The following is a 23,036-nucleotide window of genomic DNA, read 5'->3' on the forward strand; positions in this document are numbered from 1 at the left end:
TTTCTTCATCAAAACAGAATTTAAGACTTTTAGGATTTCATTTCAGGCCTCCTCCTTTAAACAATGCAAGTGAATGTACTCTATATATAATATTTAGGGTGCATCAAAATAATCCACACGACTCCAGTTCTTCTCCAAATAAAGTTCTTCTGAACGCAAACAATTGATTATTTTAAGAAACAAAACAATACTTGTATACTTTTTAACTACAAATATTCGCTTCTGTACATCTCTGTGACGTGCGCTCATGAGAGGGATGACGTAAGCTTGTTGGTAAGGTCACGAATCACGTGGAGGAGGAGTCAGGAAGCGCATCATTGTTTTCAAGATAAACTTGTGCCGTTCACAAACCAAAACAGTCCAAAACAATTTAAAAACAATATATAAAAATTTCCAAATAATAATTGTAAAAAACCCAATGTAAACAATGATGCGCTTCCTGACTCCTCCTCCACGTGACGCATGACCTTACCAACAAGCTTACGTCATCTCTCTCATGAGCTCAGGTCTGAAGCGAACATTTGTTGTTAAAAAGTATACAAGTATTGTTTTGTTTCTAATAAAAGACCTTTATTTGTCGACTGGAGTCGTGTGGATTATTTTGATGCATCCTAAATATGCATTTTGGACCATCAAAAAATGGAGTACATTCACTTGCATTGTTTAGAGGAGGAGGCCTGAAATGAAATCCTAAAAGTCTTAAATTCTGTTTTGATGAAGAAAGAAACTCAGATACATCTTGGATGGCCTGAGGGTGAGTAAATTATCAGCAAATTTTCATTTTTGGTTGAACTATTCCTTTAAACAATAAGCGTGTTAACATGATTTTAGTGTGCCGAAATTGCTTACTAACCTTTTCTGTGTAAAGTTATAGCCAATTTTACAACTTTGTTGCCATGATGATGTAATATCAACAAACCCTAAAACAACTGTAAAAATTACGATTTACATAACTTAGCTCAAATAAATCATGAGTTTTAACAGAATAATTCATGTAAGTGCTTTTATAAAATTTTAAGCTTCACATTTCTGCCTTTAAACCCTCCAAACATTGGCCCCATTCATGTCCATTGTAAGTGCCTCACTGTAACCTCGATTTTTGCTTTTTTTTTTTTTTTTTTTAAAGGAAGAACAAGTCGAAATAAATTTGTGATAATCAACATCATGCCACAAATGCTGTCGACTGAGCTTAACTTGTATTGAACCCGGAAAATTCCTTTAAGATTAAAAAAGGATTTGGTTGGAATAAGAATGAATTGCACAAGTTACATATATATGTTTTTTAATCTTTGAAAATTGTTGTTGCCTATGTTAATAACTGATAAACATCTGTGCTATTTGTATTAATATTGAGTAATATTGACTGCCACTTTATACATTTGGTTTTCAGCTTCTATTTGAAGACGAGCACATCAGGAGACAGTATCCACAGCTCCAGCACTCAGCCAGCCACCTCTGGTTCCTCAGAGGTCAAAGTGGGCAGTCCTAGTGACCCTCCTGATCTCATGAGCTGCCCTGAATCCCCAGAGGAAAGCGAAGGTTCTGTCGAGATACCCGTTTCTCAAACTGGAACACCCAAGATGTATGCAACCAGAATCTAAGAAATGTTTTCATTTATGTTTATGTATAATTAAAGGTGATGTGTTGAATTGTTTGACATTAAAATACTTTCTCCAATGCCAGCTTAATATGCAGAGACGACTAGAAGTAAGACATTTGTAGGTTGACTTTCCTGAAAAGTGTAAACACTGTGCTGTTATCAAAGCATTGCTTGTTCAAGCATCCTATCCAGCCCGACACAGCATGTTGACTTCGTGGTGTTACTATCTGTTTGTCCCTCCAATGGCAGGTGGGGGATAGTGTTTGGGAAACCTGTGTAAAAGTAATTGTTTTTGCCATTCTGTTTGGTGATTATAGTAGCTCAGAAACACAGAAATATAGAGGTTTAACATTGCGGTAGGTTGCAGTTATAAATACACTATTGAACTTCAGCTGATTCCATGTTTTGATAGATTATTTTTAAAAGGCTTTTTTTGTAAGTTGGTCAAAGATATTTGTATTTGGCTAACTACTATAATGTTTTGTGTCATGAATTTCACTTTACATGCTGAAATCTGACTTTGCTCTGCAGTCTTGTGCCTGAGCCAGTGCATTCAAACCCCTTGAGTCTAATGGAGAGACAAGTTGAGAAACGCAACACCTCTTTGACCCGCAGCAACAGTGTGGGTGGCCCTTTGCAGAGCCTGGACTGCACCCAGCGGCCCAGTCATGGTATATCCACCACCAGCCTACCCAACAGCCTACTAGAGGTGGCGGTGAGTGATCTTGAGCTTTTGATTTTAGTGTGATCGTTTAAGGAACTTGAATGCTCATTTTTGGTCTGACTGAAAACATAAATACCGTCTTATGAAATTATATTGCCCATAGCTAAATCTTAAAGGTATAGTTTAACCAAAAATGTTATTCTTTCATCATTTACTTACTCTCATGTAGTTCCAAACCCCATATGATTTTGTTGTCTTCCATGTAGCGCTGAAATATATATGAAATATACAAGAAATAATCACGATGATTTTGCTGACGATATAAAACTAAGCGATTTCGTGATGATTTTAAAGGAATAGTTCACCCAAAAATGAAAATTCTCTCATTATTCACTTACCCTGATGCCATCCCAGATGTGTATGACTGTCTTTCTTCAGCAGAACACAAATGACGATTTGTCAGGCCCTTATAATGCAGTACACATGAATGTCGATCAATGTGACAGTCGATCAATGAATGTCTTCTGAAGCGAACTGATAGGTTTATGTAAGAAACAAGTCAATAATTAAAATGCTTTTACTTTAAATAGGTGGTTCTATCCAGGGCTCTGATGCTGTTTGAAATGGCCTCTCGTGAGACTTTCGTTCTTCTGTTGTAAATAAGTGCAGCTTCCGAATTCTCATGTGAACTCGCCGACACGCTTACGTCACACTTCACAGCAGCTGCTGGCACGAAGCGCTTTTTAAAACGTAATAAAATTTTTATTATCTATTTATTTTTTACACAAACGTATCGATTTGCTTTAGAAGACATTCATTGATCGATTGGAGAGTGTGGATTACTTTAATGCTGCCTAAATATTTTTTCTTTTGGACCGTCAAATTACTGGCACCCATGTACTTCCATTATAAGGACCTGACAGAGCTCTATCTTGTAAAAATCTTCATTTGTGTTCTGCTGAAGAAAGGCAGTCATACACATCTGGGATGGCATCAGAGTAAATTAATAATGAGAGAATTTATATTTTTGGGTGAACCTTTTATTTGGCCATTAAGTTTCATAAAGAGCATCAGTAGACTAATTTCAGGATCCTTCAGGGCTGCACTATTAATCAAAATAACATCAAAATGGCGATATGGTCATGTGTGATTATTAAACTGCAAAGGGCTGTGATTAAAGCCAGATAAACATGGTCTGTGTTCGCTTTACAATAATCGAGTTCTGTTCTGTGCACGCGCAGGACTCATGGGCTCCTGTATTTAGCGCTTTTAGAGCAGTTCACACGCATTGTGAAAGTACCTGAAGATTCAAGCATTCGTGCAATTTCAAACATTAGAAACTGCTCCAGGTGAAGGTGAAGTAAATAGGGCAGAAAATATATTACTTGTATATAAAACAAATCTTATCTACAAAATAATAATAAGTCAGTATTATACTATAATAATAACCTTGACTGCGTCCCACAGAAATAATTTTGTATTATCTAATATTCATCAGGGTTGCAAAAAAATAAGTGAATAGTTTTTGCACACCTTGTACATTCACAAAAATATATGAAGATAATGCTTTTTATTAAGCTACTATGTATCATTGAAAAGAAAATATGAATATAAAAGTGCTTATCAAAGAAAAGGATTAAATCTCATTTCCTCTTGTGTTCGTTTAGTAAACGAATAAAACTGGGGGAAACATGCCTTCATTATTTTGAAATAAATTTTTATTCAATGCCTTTAAAATATTGAATCTACTTGGCTACAATGGCAGTTTGGATAAAATGATGGTTCCTCTGATTTAAAAAAACAAAAAAAACAACACTTTTAAACCATTTCAGAGCTAATACATAATTATCAAGATATATATTGAATATCATCAATAGGCTGAAACATATTGAGAAATAATTTTTTTAGCCATATTTTTTTTTTCCATACAATGAAAATAGGTTGCAGGTCAAGCTTAAAAAAGGACAAAAAAAAGTAACAGAAAAGCAGTCTAAACGAATTACAGTTGAAGTCAGAAGTTTTCATACACCTTAGCCAAATATGTTTAAACTCAGTTTTTCACAATTCCTGGCATTTCATCCTAGAAAACCTTCCCTGTCTTAGGTCAGTTAGGATCACTACTTTATTTTAAGAATGTGAAATGTCAGAATAATAGTAGAGAGAATTATTTATTTAACTGTTATTTCTTTCAATCACATTCCCAGTGGGTCAGAAGTTTACATACACTTTGTAAGTATTTGGTAGCATTGCCTTTAAATTGTTTAACTTGGGTCAAATATTTTGGGTAGCCTTCCACAAGCTTCTCACAATAAGTTGCTGGAATTTTGGCCCATTCCTGTAACAGAGTCAGGTTTGTAGGCCTCACTGCTCACACACGCTTTCTCAGTTCTGCCCACAAATTTTCTGTCAGAGTGATGTCAGGGCTTTGTGATGGCCACTCCAATACCTTGACTTTGTTGTCCTTAAGCCATTTTGCCACAACTTTGGAGGTATTGGGGTCATTGTCCATTTGGAAGACCCATTTGCGACCAGGCTTTTACTTCCTGGCTGATGTCTTGAGATGTTGCTTCAATATATCCACATAATTTTCCTTCCTCATGATGCCATCTATTTTGTGAAGTGCACGAGTCCCTTCTGCAGCAAAGCACCCCCACAACGTGATGCTGCCACCCCCATGCTTCATGGTTGGGATGGTGTTCTTCAACTTGCAAGCCTCAACCTTTTTCCTCCAAACATAACGATGGTCATTATGGCAAAACAGTAAAATTTTTGTTTCATCAGACCAGAGGACATTTCTCCAAAAAGTACGATTTTTGTGCCCATGTGCACTTGCAAACTGTAGTCTGACTTTTTTATGGTGGTTTTGGAGCAGTGGCTTCTTCGTTGCTGAGCAGCCTTTCAGGTTATGTCGATATAGGACTCGTTTTATTGTGGATATAGATACTTGTCTACCTGTTTCCTCCAGCATCTTCACAAGGTCCTTTGCTGTTGTTCTGGGATTGATTTGCACTTTTCGCACCAAACTACGTTCATCTCTAGGAGACAGAATGTGTCTCCTTCCTGAGCAGTATGATGGCTGCATGGTCCCATGGTGTTTATACTTGTGTACTATTGTTTGTACAGATGAACATGGTACCTTCAGGCATTTTGAAATTGCTCCCAAGGATGAACCAGACTTGTGGAGGTCCACAATGTATTTTTCTGAGGTCTTGGCTGATTTCTTTTGATTTTCACATGATGTCAAGCAAAGAGGCACTGAGTTTGAAGGTAGGCCTTAAAATACATCCACAGGTACACCTGCTAATTGACTTCAATTAGCCTATCAGAAGCTAATTGGCTAATTGCCTAAAGGCTTGACATAATGTTCTGGAATTTTCCCAGCTGCTTAAAGGCACAGTTAACTTCTGACCCACTGGAATTGTGATATAGTCAAGTGAAACAATCTGTCTGTAAACAATTGTTGGAAAAATTACTCATGTCATGTGTACCCTGTTCACTGTAGTTAGCACAGCAAGACCAGGACCAAATGCAATATTTCATAATAGGTTTATTATCTCATAAAATTTCTCGCAATATTCTTGAGTAGCCTGTTTATAAACATCATCATTTAATGGTGGATACACAACACAGCAGCAAGACGCTGAGCCTCTGCTTCTGAGGTAAGATTCAATTGACATCATTCTACGAATGTTTAATTCTGTATTTTGGTGTTCCAGGACACTTTGGTTCAAAAGCGACCAAACCCCAAACCAGTTTCTGTGCCATATCTCAGTCCACTGGTCCTGCGCAAAGAGCTGGAGTCACTATTAGAGAATGAGGGGGATGAGGTATTTAATAACAACTTCACTTACAACTTTTTGGGGGGTTGAGTCTTCTGTAAAATAACCTGAAATATATAAATGTACTTAAAATGTCTCTAATTAAATCATTTTAATGATCTTTTAGGTAATCTATACCCATAAGTTTCTCAGTCAACATCCCATAATTTTCTGGAATTTGGTGTGGTATTTCCGCCGTTTGGACCTACCAAACATTCTGCCTGGACTCATCCTTACCTCTGAGCACTGCAATAATGGAGTACAGGTGTGTTACGTTCATTCACACTACTGTTCTCACCCCTACTCATTCGAAATGAGCCATTGTGCCTGTCTAATCCAGTTTAGCTTGAAAATATGCTTTTTTTATTGGATAAATCTGTAATCCATTCATTGATTCATTTGAACCGAATTATTTGAATCGATTACTTTGAAATGATTTGTTTAAATCTACATTGGAATCAATTTAATTGGATCATTCAGCTGAGCTGAATTAACTTCCCTGTTTTCCTCCCATAGATGCCGCAGACATCTCTGTTTCAGGACAGTAAGCAGGTGTATGTGCAGCTGCTGTGGGACAATGTGAACTTGCATCAGGAGCCCACTGAGCCCCTTTATCAGCTCTGGAGGACCTTCTGTGAGTGCAGTAGTGTTTGACACACTGCCATTACACATTTACATTCTTATTCAGTATTGTTAATCAGCACAGTACTGGTCAGTGTAACCAGTTTCTAGTGTTGTGTTCAGAAATGAAGGAACAACAAAACAGATTGTGCACCTTTTGTGCGGTTGTACACTTTTGTATGCTTAATAAATTTAGTGGGGTAGAGAAACATGAACATGTACAGCTCAAGAATGGTTTGCTAATAGCCTACTGCATACAAAATGTTAAATTTGAGTTTGTGGAGGAGAATTGTTGGTCGCTATGTCCCATAATTTTCAGTGAGCTCTGTAATATGACAGTAGTTGAGTTTATAGGCTCTCTGCAAACTTCTAATTAAATGCTGGTTGTGTCGTTTTATAACTAATGACTGGCTCTACATGTCGTGTGTTTTGCAGTGCAAAGAAAGGGAACTCTAGCCCCCACTGACCACCAGGAGACAAGGACTCTGTTAAACAGCATTGTACGCAACATCCAGACAAACAATGTTTATGGCCCCATCAACTCACTCCTCAGAGAGATCAAGAAACGACCAGATGTTAAACGACAGAGGTTGGAGAGACAACTAGCATGCTAGATCTTACATGTCATGAGGCTTTTGAACTCAGTTTGTTAAAACATAAAATGAAATGCACTTACAATGGATTTCTGTGGGGGCAACCATTGTGCACTTGCCCCATAGACTTCTACTGTAAATTCATAACTGTCAATGCTAAGCTGAGCTTGTAGAGCTTAAAGGAATAGTTCACCCAAAAAAAGATAATTCTTTCATCATTTACTCACCTTGGTGTTGTCTGAAACCTGTATGACTTTTTGTCCATACAATGCAAGTCAACGAGTTCCAACATTTTCAAGCTCCAAAAAAGACATAAATGCAGCATAAAGGTCATCCATAAAACTTGAGTGGTTAAATCTACTGTGTGCCGATACAATCGTTTCTGGGTGAGAAAAGGACCAAAATGTAACTCCATTTTACAACCTAGTCTCATAGAATAAACGTTACTACAACTACATTTTTGCTAATTTAGTTTTATTTGACGCATTCTTCCTGGTGAAATTTACTCCATGCGCTACAACAACTTTTCATTTTATTCACTTTCACACAAATCACGAGTACAACGGCTGATTATCGCTTTATAAACCCTTATTTTTCACTGTTACTCGCACAGTGCCATGTTATCATATCGAAACACTTTAACGCATCATTTGAAAAATTATAAATTTTAACGCTTCTATGACAGACACACATACATTGACACTTATTCAAGTGTGATTAACTTCTGCGGTAGTTCTGCGGTAGATTTGGATGACCGAGGTTTGAGCCCAGCTAAGCACGAAAGCTCACACGTGAGACGAAAGTGTCATAGAAGCGACACAACATGACATGGTTGCTTTAGAAAATTTGCTTTTTATGTTGCATTTGTGACAAGAACACTATTGGATAGGTTCAGGCATGGGGTAAGGGAAAGGATGTCTGTTTTGTTCACCTCTCATTTATCTATTTGAACACTATTGGTTAGGTTTAGGCTAAACTTTTAGGTTAGGGAAGTTCATTTTACTCATTAAAACCTCCATTTAAAATTCAACTTAAAAACCTTGTCTGATTACAACATCATTTCACTCGCTTTCGGCGCCCCCCGCAAGGCGTTTCACTGGGAAACTGCAGCCAAATTTTTAATACAGCATGTAATTTAGGTCTGTAAAAATGTTGCCATTGTCATGCAAATTTCATGAGATCAGGCTGACTTTTTTACTATAAATCTTGCCATCCGCAGTCTCCTTGGTGATCATGATTTAAGCTCAATTACACTTCCTCACGCTTGACGCATACACAGGGAGTGTGTACATTTTGGTCCGTTTCTCACCCAAAAACAATCGTATGGATTAAACCACTCCAAATTTATGGATTACCTTTAATCCATAGTGTTTGATCCCACTGACTTGACAAAAACACATATCAAAATATCTATATTTGTGTTTCACTAAAGAAAGTCATGTAATTTTGAGACGTCATACGAGTGAGTAAATGATGAGAGAATTATCATTTTTGGGTGATTTATTCCTTTAAATCATAATTAACCTGGAATATTTCTTTAATAGCAAAAACATTCCCATCTGCGATAGGAATTTTCTTATCAAATATTCCATACAGTGTATAATTTATTCATTTATTGTATTTTTGTCAATTTAGTTTTAAGAACTGTTGCATCTTTGATCGCCAATGCCTAGGTTAATTTAAATGAACTATTGGTTAAATGAGCCTGAAGCAAATGCACACTGTTTATGAGATGTAAGAGTATATCTTTTGCTCAAACCACCTCTACACTTTATGTACAGGAGTATCTACAGGGAAATATTGTTTCTGTCACTTGTTGCTTTGGGGAAGGAGAACATAGACATTGGTATGTGACTACTATTTTCCCATTTCAAAAGAAAATGCTTTTGTTACATTCATATTGATTTCATACATTCATTCTTAACCTTTCTCTGCTTTGTTTTTCCCTCACAGAGGCTTTTGATCGCGAATACCGTCTTGCATACAATGAGCTTAGCACAGAGCAGCTCAAAGTCCTGTCCCCCATTGACAAACCACCTAGCAATAGCGTGCAATGGTGTCTCAAGTGCTTCGGAGCCCCGTTTATCTGATTTAACCCACAGTGACTGTTAAAGTTCTGAGGCACACACCGAATGATGATTTGTGGAGCACAAACTCTTGTACAGTAATTTCGTTTGTTTGCACCATCTCCCAAATTTTTTTACTTTTTATCATCTACCAGAATAAAAATGTATTGGCTCCTTTGCTCTGAAATTCCTGAGAGTGTCTAGTGCGCCAGCCATACAGCGGGTAGAAACGCCGTTTTTACTGTGTCGCCCATCAGATGTTGAAAACTGACTCTTGTGTGCGAGCTCTGTTCAGACTACAATGGAAGTAAATGATGAACTCGGTGCAGGGTGGAAAAATTTTCTCACTGTAAGACTTCGGACGTTTCTCAACACTGCCCTTCTAACTTCAGCCTAATGTACCTGTGGAAGGAGTCTTGTGGACATGGGGAGAGCGTTCTGGAGGGGTGACAGTGAAAATGGTCTTATTCGATGTGCACTTTCAGAAATGGTTGCTTTATTGTTCTCCATTGTTGCATTGTGTTTTTATATATATATTTTTCTATATTGGGATATTCGAACTCTGTTGCCTTTCTCAAAGTGAGGGAATTTGATCTAGATTTCAGTGGAGTCTTAAACGCAGAGCCCATCAGGCTTAACATGGGACTTGAGTGTCACAGTGCAACGTTACGCAAGAGGTTTGCGTGTGTGTAAATATGTGTGTAAATTGGCTAAACCTCACCTTAAAACAACATACTGTGACAGCGGACAATCAGATTAATTCCATAACATTCCAGAATGCATCTCTAATGTCTTAAAGAGAGGGTGGAATCATTACGAGTCATGGTATAGTAATCAAATATTAAGTATTTTTTCTTAAAAATACACATCAGACCTTAAAGGAATAGTTCACCCAAAAATAAAAATGTGCTGATCATCTACTCACCCTCAGGCCATCTAAGATGTATATGACCTTCTTACTTCATCAGAACAGGATTTAAGATTTTTAGGAATGTATCCCAGGTTTTTAGCTTCATCCAATGCAAGTGAATAAACACCCATTTTTGAAGGTCTAAAAAGCACACTTAGTCAGCATCAAATTAATCCACACGACTCCAGCCGATCAAGTAATGACTTCTGAAGTGAATCGATACATTTGTGTGTAAAACTAATCGCTAATTAAAACTTTATTAACTGTAAAAAATTGCTTCCTGTAAACACTCAATGCCTCACGTCGCTGTCACGTGATGTCATTATGTGACGTCATCACGTTGGTGCGTTCATGCGAGAATTCAGAAGTTCCGCTTACCACAGAGGAACGTACTTCACACGAGAGTTAGGTCAATTCAAACAGCTACAGAGAGCTTTTAATTAGCAATATGTTTGTGTGAAAAACAAATCGATTCACTTCAGAAGACTTACTTAATCAACTTGAGTCGTGTGGATTAATTTGATGCTGCCTAAATATGCTTTTTGGGCTGTCAAAAATTGATGTCCATTCACTTGCATTGGCTGAAGCTAAAAACCTACTTTCCTAAAAATCTTAAATCTTGTTCTGATGAAAAAAGAAGGTCATATACATCTTGGATGGCCTGAGGGTGAGTAAATTATCAGCAAATTTGCATTTTTGGGTGAACTATTCCTTTAATGTTGGCTTATGACATGTATTGGTGGAAAATCATGAAATGCTTTGGGAATTGAGGAGTCAACTTATGAAGTGATTTAACTTGTTATTCATTTATTCATTCATACACATGCTTATTTTTCTTCACACATGCTCAAAATTACAGTTTGTAATCTCTTCACACTGTATGTGTACAGCAATGACGCTTTAACATCGAAAGGAAAACGTCCATAGAACCTCATACAAGAATGTACATCTCTTTTTTTTTTTTTTATCTATCTCCTAGATATAGTCTTGTGGGATACTAGTATCCATTAATTTTCTGAGCAGAAAACTCAGTCTTAAAATCAGTCCAGTTTTGCAGTCCCAATGTACAAGCAAATCCAAAGGATGTATAAACCTTCCAGATACTGTCATTAGCGAATGAATCAGTGAAGAAATTGAAATTGTTCTTGTGCCTTGTTATCAAGTCAAGGTAGAATTTATAGGATTTGTAAAATTTTTAAGAATTAATAAGATTTATTTACTAATAAATTAACATGATAGAGTGCAATTGGTCTGCCTTAAGTTATTTATCTTTTTAATTCTTACTATTTTATTTTACTGAATATATGTATTTTTGATAGCCAGTGTAATTGCAACATTCTCCCTTGGTTTTTGGTCCCTTGAAAAAAGCTAAGTGTAAACAACATATATCTGACGTTACTATTAAGTCATATCATTATCCAGGAGATGTTTTAGTATGTGATACTCATGTACACAACTGTATTGTTTGTGACTTTAGTACAAGTTTCCCAAGAACAATAGAGCACAGTAAATACAAATCAATAAAAGCTGTTTTACCCAGAGCGGACTATATATAGAATACAAACTAATGTTCTGTGAGAACAAAAGAAAAAAAGATTATATTGTATGTATACCTCATAATGCATTTTTGTAGTGGGTAGAAATACTGTATGTCCTAGTAGAGCAGGTGTATCGTTATCTCATTGTTAGACTGAATGTTTGCATTGCTTGGCCACTTAAAAGAGGAAAAACTCTTGAGGTTATACAGTATGCATCGAACTGTTTAAGAATCCTCATCTGTAACTTTATTATTTATTGGGATAAGATTTAATCAGTATGTAAGTATGCAATAAGTATGGCCTCTTATCTGTCTACAAACAAAAACTCCTTGATTTGACCGACTTTAAAGTCCCAAATAATGTACTAATATAGCATTCAAACTCAGATTATATCCTGACATAATTGTGTTCATTACAGTATTTTACTGCCGTAAATGTGTAGAATTAACTTCAAGAAGGGATAACACTGACAAATGCAAATAATATAATGTTGTGAAAATTGTGAAATTGTACATCAAGACTGATGTAGACTTCATGCGGTTAACAGGTCTTAAACTAATGCCGTGTAAAAGTTTGATATTGTGGGCTCACTTAAAGCAATGTGTGAGTATTATCTCTGTACCTAGATTTATTTAAACCACAAATTGAAGGACTGAAGTTATAGTTAAAAACTAATAGAAGGGCTCATCATGACAAGGGTTTGAAATTACATATCAGAGAAATGTTCAAATTGGTTCATACAATGTATCCTCTGCCATCCTGTGAAGTGGATGTGCATTTGTCACACTGCAATAAATACATGTTGCCCTGATTTGACTGTGGCTAAAGTGTCTTGGTAACTTGTATACTTTCCCTGTAACAAAGTATGATTATTAGTTTAGAATTTACTGCATTATTTTTTGTCACACAAATTCAGCAAATCACATGACTAATGAATATGACTGATTGTCCCAAATAAAGACTTAAGAAATGTATAGGTTTGATGCATGAAATTGGAATGCTATACTCATTGACTGCACTTTTTCTTTCAAAATAGCTATAAACTTTGAACCTCAAATAGAAGCCCATGGAAGGGATGGTCACTATATGTCATTCACATTTCATTATGAATCTTGCACTCAAAACAATTAAACTGTCAGTTTTATTAAATCCTCCCATGTTCATATAACTCAAAATCATGTAACCAAAGGAACTTAAATTAAACTAACAAAAGTGTCTTGTAAGGTTTACTTAATTTATTTGCGTGTATGTATGTATGTATATATATATATATATATATATATACATACAGTGGTGTGAAAAAGTGTTTGCCCCCTTCCTGATTTCTTATTTTTTTGCATGTTTGTCTCACTTAAATGTTTCAGATCATCAAACAAGTTTAAATATTAGTCAAAGATAACACAAGCAAACACAAAATGCAGTTTTTAAATGAAGGTTGTTATTATTAAGGGAAAACTAAATCCAAACCTACATGGCCCTGTGTGAAAAAGTGTTTGCCCCACCTGTTAAAACAACTTAACTGGTTTATCACACCTGAGTTCAATTTCTCTAGCCACACCCAGGCCTGATTACTGCCACACCTGTTCTCAATCAAGAAATCACTTAAATAGGACCTGCCTGACAAAGTGAAGTAGACCAAAAGATCTTCAAAAGCTAGACATCATGCTGAGATCCAAAGAAATTCAGGAACAAATGAGAAAGAAAGTAATTGAGATCTATCAGTCTGGAAAAGGTTATAAAGCCATTTCTAAAGCTTTGGGACTCCAGAGAACCACAGTGAGATCCATTATCCACAAATGGCGAAAACATGGAACAGTGGTGAACCTTCCCAGGAGTGGCCGGCCGACCAAAATTACCCCAAGAGCGCAGCGACGACTCATCGAAGTGGTCACAAAAGACCCCACAACAACATCAAAAGAACTGCAGGCCTCACTTGCCTCAGTTAAGGTCAGTGTTCATGACTCCGCCATAAGAAAGAGACTGGGCAAAAATGGCCTGCATGGCAGAGTTCCAAGACGAAAACCACTGCTGAGCAAAAAGAATATTAAGGCTCGTCTCATTTTTGCCAGAAAACATCTTGATGATCCCCAAGACTTTTGGGAAAATACTCTGTGGACTGACGAGACAAAAGTTGAACTTTTTGGAAGGTGTGTGTCCAATTACATCTGGCGAAAAAGTAACACCGCATTTCAGAAAAAGAACATCATACCAACAGTAAAATGTGGTGGTAGTGTGATGGTCTGGGGCTGTTTTGCTGCTTCAGGACCTGGAAGACTTGCTGTGATAAATGGAACCATGAATTCTGCTGTCTACCAAAAAATCCTGAAGGAGATTGTGACCTCAAGCTGAAGCAAACTTGGGTTCTGCAGCAGGACAATGATCCAAAACACACCAGCAAGTCCACCTCTGAATGGCTGAAGAAAAACAAAATGAAGACTTTGGAGTGGCCTAGTCAAAGTCCTGACCTGAATCGTATTGAGATGCTGTGGCATGACCTTAAGGCAGTTCATGCTCGAAAACCCTCCAATGTGGCTGAATTACAACAATTCTGCAAAGATGAGTGGGCCAAACTTCCTCCACAGCGCTGTAAAAGACTCATTGCAAGTTATCGCAAACGCTTGATTGCAGTTGTTGCTGCTAAGGGTGGCCCAACCAGTTATTAGGTTTAGGGGACAATCACTTTTTCACACAGGGCCATGTAGGTTTGGATTTTGTTTTCCCTTAATAATAACAACCATCATTTAAAAACTGCATTTTGTGTTTACTTGTGTTATCTTTGACTAATATTTAAACTTGTTTGATGATCTGAAACATTTAAGTGTGACAAACATGCAAAAAAATAAGAAATCAGGAAGGGGGCAAACACTTTTTCACACCACTGTATATATATATATATATATACACACACAGTTGAAGTCAGAAGTTTACACTTAGGTTTAAGTCATTAAAACTCTTTTTTTTTTTTTTTTTAAACCACTCCACAGATTTCATATTATCAAACTATAGTTTTGGCAAGTCGTTTAGGACATCTATCTTGTGCATGAAAATTTTTTCCAACAATTGTTTACAGACAGATTGTTTCACTTTTAATTGACTATATTACAATTCCAGTGGGTCAGAAGTTTACATACACTAGGTTAACTGTGCCTTTAAGCAGCTTGTAAAATTCCAGAAAATAATGTCAAGCCTTTAGACAATTAGCCAGTTAGCTTCTGATAGGAGGTGTACTGAATTGGAGGCATACCTGTGGATGTATTTTAAGGCCTACCTTCAAACTTGGTGCCTCTTTGCTTGACATCATGGGAAAGTCAAAAGAAATCAGCCAAGACCTCCAGAAGTCTGGTTCATTCTTGGGAGCAATTTCCAAATGCCTGAAGGTACCACGTTCATCTGTACAAACAATAGTACGCAAGTATAAACACCATGGGGCCATGCAGCCATCATACCGCTCAGGAAGGAGACGCATTCTGTCTCCTATAGATGAATGACATTGAGATGTTGCTGGAGGAAAAAGGTAGACAAGTATCTATATCCACAGTAAAACGAGTCCTATATCGACATAACCTGAAAGGCTGCTCAGCAAGGAAGAAGCCAATGCTCCAAACCTTCACTAATGATTTGCCCCACTTCCTGTGTCTAAAATTGGCATATATAAATTTCCAGGAGGTACACGCTTGACTCAACTAAATACACAGAAACTGATTGTGTGGAGCAGTGCACACTTATTCATTACAACGCATGTCCTGGGCATAATAAGCACGGAAGCAGATTTACTTTACGGAGAATGGAGATTTCACCCACATTTCACCCTGGATTCTTATGGCTCATATCAGCGGTCACCCTCACACAGTTGAGTGCTCTGTTTCCCCTGGGCACTTCGGCAGCCTGAGTCTGCAGGTGCTAAAAGAGTATATTAGAGTATATTTCCTCTAAAAGAGCTCGCGCAAACGCTTGGTGTCTTTTTAAAGACGTCCTTCCGTGTTTGCGCTACTGGATGTGGCCGTTATCTCTCCCCTCCGGATACCCATGAAATCTGCCTCGAGTGTCTGGGGCGCCAGCACGCCGAGGTGGCTTTCATGGAAGGGTTATGTTCTCATTGCGAGAACATGCCCATGAGAACTTTGCGGTCATGTCTCACTTCCTTCTTCATGAAGCAAGGAGCCACCGCGGCTGCTCCCCAACCTGGTCCGTCCTGGGCTGATGCTCAGCCAGCCGGGTCGGCAAGCACCGCGGGTGATCTGGATGTGGACATGGGAGCATTTCCGCCGGCTCAGCCCCCACAAACCTTACATCCCCCAGCACGCTCGTTCTGTCCGGACGAGCTGTTGAGCGATGCAAGTGGTCTGACTCAGGGCGGGTTTAATGTGTTGTACCGGCACCGCCAGTAGCCTACTTGGGTAAGTGCCCTCTCCCCCCTTAACGGGACTAGGGAGATGCATTACCTAACTCGCTGGAAGGTCACGACATGTTTAAGCGCACGTTGCAAGGCATGCAGCAGCTGGCCCGTGTCCACTCTTCCATGCCTCGTGACACGGTTCAGTGCCTGCGGCATTTCCTATAGGAACCCCTAGTGTCACAACATCGGCACAACGCCGGGTGAGTGACAGACAGGGAACGTCTTGGTTACTGATGTAACCTCTGTTTGCTGATGGAGGGAACGAGACTTTGTGTCCCTCCTGCAGCAGCGCTGAACCGGCCGCTGACATGGCCGGGACTCTCTATCAGCTCCTCAGCATAAATCTGAATGAGTGATGCACACCATTTCCTTTTATACCCGTATGTCCAGGGTGGAGAGTGGCATGCAAATTCCACTCGCCAATTTTCATTGGCCTTTTCTATTTTAAGCAAAGGTGACTGGGGCTCTCAAGATCGAACCCCTAGTGTCACTACATCGACACAATGTCTCGTTCCCTCCATCAGGGAACAGAGGTTACATCAGTAACCAAGACGTTTTTTGTTGTCTTACCTGACAGCCTATCATCTTTTCCAGTGAGCCGAGTACAGGACTGTTTCACTACTACATTCATGTAGTGCAACTGTTTGGCCACTATTATGTTGTCCTGATTTTCATAGTGATTATCACTGTCTAATGCAGTGTTTGCTCACCACTGTTACTTTCAGATATAGGGCAGTTCAGTGTTTGGTACTAAACATACAGTCTTACAACTGATCCTGCTCATGTTACAATTATCAGATGACAAAATTCATGATTGTGCACTGTAAAATTTTGTCAAGTGTAAAATACTGCTTAAACACAGCATGATTGAGCACATGTGGGTACAGACATTTGTCAGGTGATATCTTTGTGTGATATTGATAATGCGCTTAAACATGCTTGTAAATGCTGTTTGAAAGTGGTTCCAACACTGCACATTCCCTTTCATCGGGGGTTAATATCCTTTTGACAAAGTCCTGTCCAGTGCATTTTAAGTGTGATTCAAACTTCCACTGAAACCACTACTCAAAGTTCAGCTGCCTCTGAGTCACACACACACTTTAAGAACGCGCAAGATGTAAGCTCCTGATTTTGCATCAGATCTAGGTGAGAGCTGGCTGTGACATTTACTGATCGCATCTGAGAGCTGGCTGTGATGTAATGGATCGTGTGTGAGAACTGGCTGTGACACAACAGATCGTGTGAGAGCTGGACTGAAATTGGTATCATTTAAAAAATCTAAACCTAACCTAACCCTTTAACCCCATTGTGTCTATATTAATTTCTTTAACTCATTATAAATTATTACTAAATAGTAAAAATAGTTCACCCAAAAAAAAAAAACAAAAAAAAAATCTTTCATTAATTACTCACCCTAATGCCATCCCAGATGTGTCTGACTTTCTCTGTTCTGCTGAACACATACAAAGATATTAGAAGAATCTGTCAGATCTGTAAGTCCATAGAATGCAAGTCATCACATTACAAAACCTTTAAGCTCCAAAAAGCACAAAGGCAGCACCCTTTATCTTGACATTCAGTCTCCTTGCTGGTCTTTCCTGTATACTGCAATTGCAATATTTTTTGTGAAAAAGGAGTTACATTTTTGTTTGTTCTCACCCAAAAAGATGGTCTAATTTTTAAAAAGATATTAATTAAGCCACTTATGGGGTGCCTTTATGTGCTTTTTGGAGCTTCAAAGCTTTGGACCCTTTTGACTTGTGTTGTATAAAGCTACATAGCTGAGATATTCTTCTAAAATCTTTGTGTTCAGCAGAAGAAAGAAGGTCATAAACATCTGGTATGGCATGAGGGTGAGTAGATAATTTTCATATTTTCTCTTTAAATTTTACACTGGGATGTGTGGCACATGAACTCCGGTGGGAAAAGCAATATTTAAGAAAAATGACTGGACTTTGAGGTTGAGTGTTTGTAAATGTTACATAATTATTTATGATGTAACAGTGTATAAGACATTTTATTTCAATTACTTTGTAGATATTTTCTAGAGAATCATTGTTCCTCTGGGATTTTGTGAAAAGAGGCTCTTCGAAAGTTATACTTCTCAGTATTAAGAATTTCTAAATTTTTGCTTTTGCTTATGGTAGAAGGCATCCCAAGTGTTCTATAAAGGTGTAATGTTAGGTTTTGTGTGTTTGGATCATAATTAAATGCATCAAAAAATATAAAATTTCCAAAAGTTTCTGCTTGACAATATTCACCCAAGAGTATTAAAAACAAAAATTAATTTCAGATCATTTTTATTTTATTTTAGTTAGTTTTGGGGATATGAAAAATGTATTTAGTTTCGTTTTATTTATTTTTTTCCAATCATTTTACTTTTTATTTTTATTTTAGTTCATGAGAATTGTTTTAGCTGGTTTTCTTTTTGTTTTGTTTTTTAACTGTAATAACACTGGTGCAATTAAATCTAAAGTTATACATAGAAGATAAAGGAATGCAATACCACAGCATATTTAATGACCATTGTTAATTAATTATTAAAGTTATGTAGTCAAAAAAGTAAATTAATTTTTTAAAATCCAAATTGACCATTAGAAGTGAAGTGTGTGCCTATACCATCACTGTTATACTGGCTATGATTTGTGTGTCAGTTGATAAAATGTGATTAATGTTACTTACGTTCTCATAATTTAACGTAACCAATATCCAGTTAGCACTAACGGTGGTGTAACTTTTCTGGCATATAAAAAGCGTTTCATAACCTGACAGCCAAGGACGAATTTCAATCACAACATTACTTAAGACATATCTATCTATCTATCTATCTATCTATCTATCTCTCTCTCTCTCTCTCTCTCTCATGTTTATCTGGTTCATAATGTAACAGTACATTGGCACTAGTGACTTATGAATGTGCTGCCTTCATTCAGAATCAAAAATCGTAGAAAGCATGCACATCCAAACAATGTTTGAATCCAGGTGCACGACCCAAAAACGTACATCCATAAAAACTCACACCAAAGTCGGCACACTGTTGCTCCTACACTGTAAAAAAAATCAACTTTAACTTAAAACTTAAGTTTAACTGATGCCTTAAAGTTTTAATTTAAATCAATGCAGATTTAAAAGTTATTTTAACTCACAAGTTTTCCCAATTCATTATTTTACATTTAGACTGTTTTTAAGACTAAATGTAAAATAATGCAATTTAATTTTTGTAATTATTTTTGTAAAAATTATTTTTTAAATTACTTGTAAAGCTATGTTGATTTAACTTAAAACTTTAAGGCAGCAGTTAAACTTAAAGTTGAAGTGCATGTACATTTTTCACAGTGTAAATAAATGTAATAAGCTCACCACATAAGCAAACGTGATGTTTCAAGCTACATGCTGCATACATACCGCGTGCTACCATCATCCAGGATATTTGCACGTTGCGGGCAAAATTTTGCCAAACCCACTTGCGCCTAGACTTTGCGCATCTTGCACAAAAATGCCAAAACTTCCTGGCCATGCCCACTGACTTTGCGTGTATGGCTTATGGCATTGCGCTAAGCTTATCGCTAGCACTCTTAAAATAGAGCCCAATATCACTAAAATAATGCAAATTCATCTACTTGAATAAATACTGTGTTAACCATTATTTATAAACTGAAATGTATAAAATGAAAACCATAAATAAAAGATGTTTTCCATTTTTATCATGTGTGCAATATGCCAAATAACACACATTAATAAAGGTTTAAATATATACATACATTATATACTGTATGTAAAAGTCATGTGTGTTTATACAGTATGTGTGTGTCTTTTTAGATATATTGAGCTTATACGTAAATACTGCATGATGGTAATGAATTATGAATTATTTTTATATCTTATGTGCTAGCCAATTCAGCCAAAATACTGATGTGCCAACCCCAATCACACTCTCTCCATAAAAAATGTTGGCCAGCTACTATTGCTTAAGCAGGTTTACAAATCATCAACATAACATATAGTTATCAAATTACCAGAAAATTACTACAGGTGCATCTCAATAAATTAGAATGTCGTGGAAAAGTTCATTTATTTCAGTAATTCAACTCAAATTGTGAAACCTGCGGCGGTGGCAGGTCTCTCTCCACAGGGAGTTGCCCACAGAAAACACTCATGGGGGCCCAAAGGGCAAAACTGCTGTGGGCCCCGCGTGGTATTAGTGTGGGTTTGCCCTGCCCACACTGTCCCACAGTAAACCAACACTTGCCCGTGGTGGGCCCGCACGGGCATTTTTGCTGGGAAAGGACAGTCGATAATTTACACTGGTGTTTATAAATGAGTATAGTTTATTGTGTATGTGCCTTCCCTACAGTACTCCCGGAAATACTTAAGTCTTTCTGCTTTTTTTACTTCTTGTTCGGCTCCATCCGATCGTTATGTTACGTAGAAGGACGAAACGGGACCAGCCGATCAACATATACAATGATTTACTTCCTGTCTGTGCCTCTTACATTACAGTCCGGGTAACATCATACACTTAACAACCGTTCCCTTTAAAGAACACCGATGACGTATGTTACCCCGGTCTGTTCACGCACATGCAAGAACGGGGGGTGCTCGTTAAGGCACCTCCGCTTAAAAGGGCACCTTTACATTTGTGAAGGGCACATTTAGATTTGTGAATGAAAGGAGCCCAGTTCTGTGCACGTCAGTGTGTTCAAGGTAGGGGTATGTACAGTTATTGAATTAAATATGTGAAACCATGGTTAAACTATAGTTTCTGTAGTGAAACCATGGTTAATTTTGTAAGGAAAAAACAAAACAGAAGTCTAATAATTTTCTGTTTAGGCTCACAAATGTAAAATAATAATAATAATAATAATAATAATAATAATAATAATAATAATGACTTAAATTATGACTAAAAATAATATTTTAAATTACCCATTAAATCCCAATAAATCGCAAAAAACAAATCAATTTAATAGAAGTATCGGTATTGGTATTGTTATCGACGATATTGGACTTGAAATTATAGGTATCGCCCATCCCTACCCGGATAGCGTCCTATCCAATTGCATGCATTTATGCAAATTAGTCTCATGACGAGTTCCGCGTCTTATCCAATCGCGTGCCGTATAGAAAAATACAGTGAGCAGCAATATAGATACTGACATCATTCTTGCGCTAAAACACGCTGCAGAAAACTAGAAAGTAAGCAAAGTGAACTTAATGTGTCTGAAATGAATCCGACCGTTCAGCAAAAACCAGGTTTGTGACAGGACAACGTGCTTCCAGAGCGCCTTTAAACAATTAATTTTTTTCCTTCTAAAATTGCCTTTATTATGATCAGCATGTTTAAAGTCTTTCACAAACAGATTATTTTTGTAAAAAATTAATCAAAAATGTCATCATCTCTGGCATAGATAGCAAGGAAAAACAACCAGAAATGTGATATTACTAGTAGTGGAGCTCTCATGAGAATATTTCTATTATTTGATATTTATTATTCTATTTATAGGCCTACTTAATTTTAGCTAACAGTATTTCAAATTTACACCAACTCTCTGTTCCCATGTCTATCTGTCAGTGGATTACCAGCTTTCTGATGGACAGGCAGCAGCTTTTGAGACAGGGGAAATTCACTTCCAGCACCTGTACACTCAGCACTGGCACCCCCCAGGGATGTGTGCACTCCCCACTACTCTTCTCCCTCTACACCAATGACTGCATCGCCAAGGACCCCTCTGTCAAGCTCCTGAAGTTTGCAGATGACACCACTGTCATTGGCCTCATCCGAGATGAAAATGAGTCTGCATACAGAAGGGAGGTTGAATAGCTGGCTGTCTGGTGTAGTCAAAAAAACCTTGAGCTGAACATGCTCAAAACGGTGGAGATGATTGTGGAATTTTGTAGGAACACCCCAACACTGACCCCCCTCACCATTCTAAACAGCACTGTGGCAGCAGTGGATTCATTCAGGTTCCTGGGCACTACCATCTCACAGGACCTGAAGTGGGAGACCCACATTGACTCCATTGTGAAAAAGGCCCAGCAGAGGTTGTACTTCCTGTGCCAGCTGAGGAAATTCAACCTGCCACAGGAGCTGCTGATACAGTTCTACTCAGCAGTCATTGAGTCTGTCCTCTGCACTTCAATAACTTTCTGTTTGGTTCAGCTACGAAATCAGACATCAGAAGACTACAAAGGACAGTTCGGACTGCTGAGAGGATTATTGGTTGCCCCCTGCCCCCCCTTCAAGAACTATACACTTCCAGAATGAGGAAAAAGGCTGGAAAAATCACTCTGGACCCCACTCACCCTGCCCACTACCTTTCTGAACTGTTGCTTTCTGGCCGACGCTTCAGAGGTCTGAGCACCAGAACTGTCAGGCACAGGAACAGTTTTTTCCCTCAGGCTATCCATCTCATGAACAGTTAAATTGACCCATTGAGCAATAACTATGTGCAATACACAGTTTAGTCTTTCTTATATTTATCCAACACATCCAACCTCTTCTGCCATTTCATTCCACTGAAAAAAAATAAAAATAAATAAATACAATTTGCACTGTACATAACAGATTTGTATTTGCACTGTACATAACAGATAACAGATTGTATTAGATTTGCACTACTCATGTGTATGTGTGTATGTATGTATGTGTGTGTCTGTACATATGTGTATAATTGGTTTTAGTTTTTATTATTATATATGTCTTGCTGCTGTTTTTGTATTGTTGTACACTGGAAGCTCCTGTCACCAAGACAAATTCCTTGTATGTGTAAGCATACTTGGCAATAAAGCTCATTCTGATTCTAATTTTGAAGAGACTGTTTTGACTTTAT

The 23,036-nt window shown here is 37.6% G+C and overlaps 1 protein-coding gene across 5 annotated transcripts in view; it reads left to right on the top strand.

The window, feature by feature from the left end:
* Positions 1 to 12,782, top strand: part of LOC127450404 (DENN domain-containing protein 4C-like) — a 124,491-nt gene extending 111,709 nt beyond the window's left edge. For all 5 annotated transcript variants that reach the window (XM_051714498.1, XM_051714517.1, XM_051714508.1 and 2 more), the window contains exons 27-34: positions 1,391 to 1,582; positions 2,132 to 2,315; positions 5,981 to 6,091; positions 6,210 to 6,347; positions 6,599 to 6,716; positions 7,139 to 7,292; positions 9,078 to 9,142; positions 9,250 to 12,782. In XM_051714498.1, the coding sequence (XP_051570458.1) occupies positions 1,391 to 1,582; positions 2,132 to 2,315; positions 5,981 to 6,091; positions 6,210 to 6,347; positions 6,599 to 6,716; positions 7,139 to 7,292; positions 9,078 to 9,142; positions 9,250 to 9,386 (1,099 nt within the window). In that variant the 3' untranslated portion in view covers positions 9,387 to 12,782. The remainder of the gene's footprint in view (positions 1 to 1,390; positions 1,583 to 2,131; positions 2,316 to 5,980; positions 6,092 to 6,209; positions 6,348 to 6,598; positions 6,717 to 7,138; positions 7,293 to 9,077; positions 9,143 to 9,249) is intronic.
* Positions 12,783 to 23,036: the final 10,254 nt, after the last annotated feature.

This window comes from Myxocyprinus asiaticus, chromosome 2 (genome assembly GCF_019703515.2).
Source record: "Myxocyprinus asiaticus isolate MX2 ecotype Aquarium Trade chromosome 2, UBuf_Myxa_2, whole genome shotgun sequence".
NCBI lineage: Eukaryota > Metazoa > Chordata > Actinopteri > Cypriniformes > Catostomidae > Myxocyprinus > Myxocyprinus asiaticus.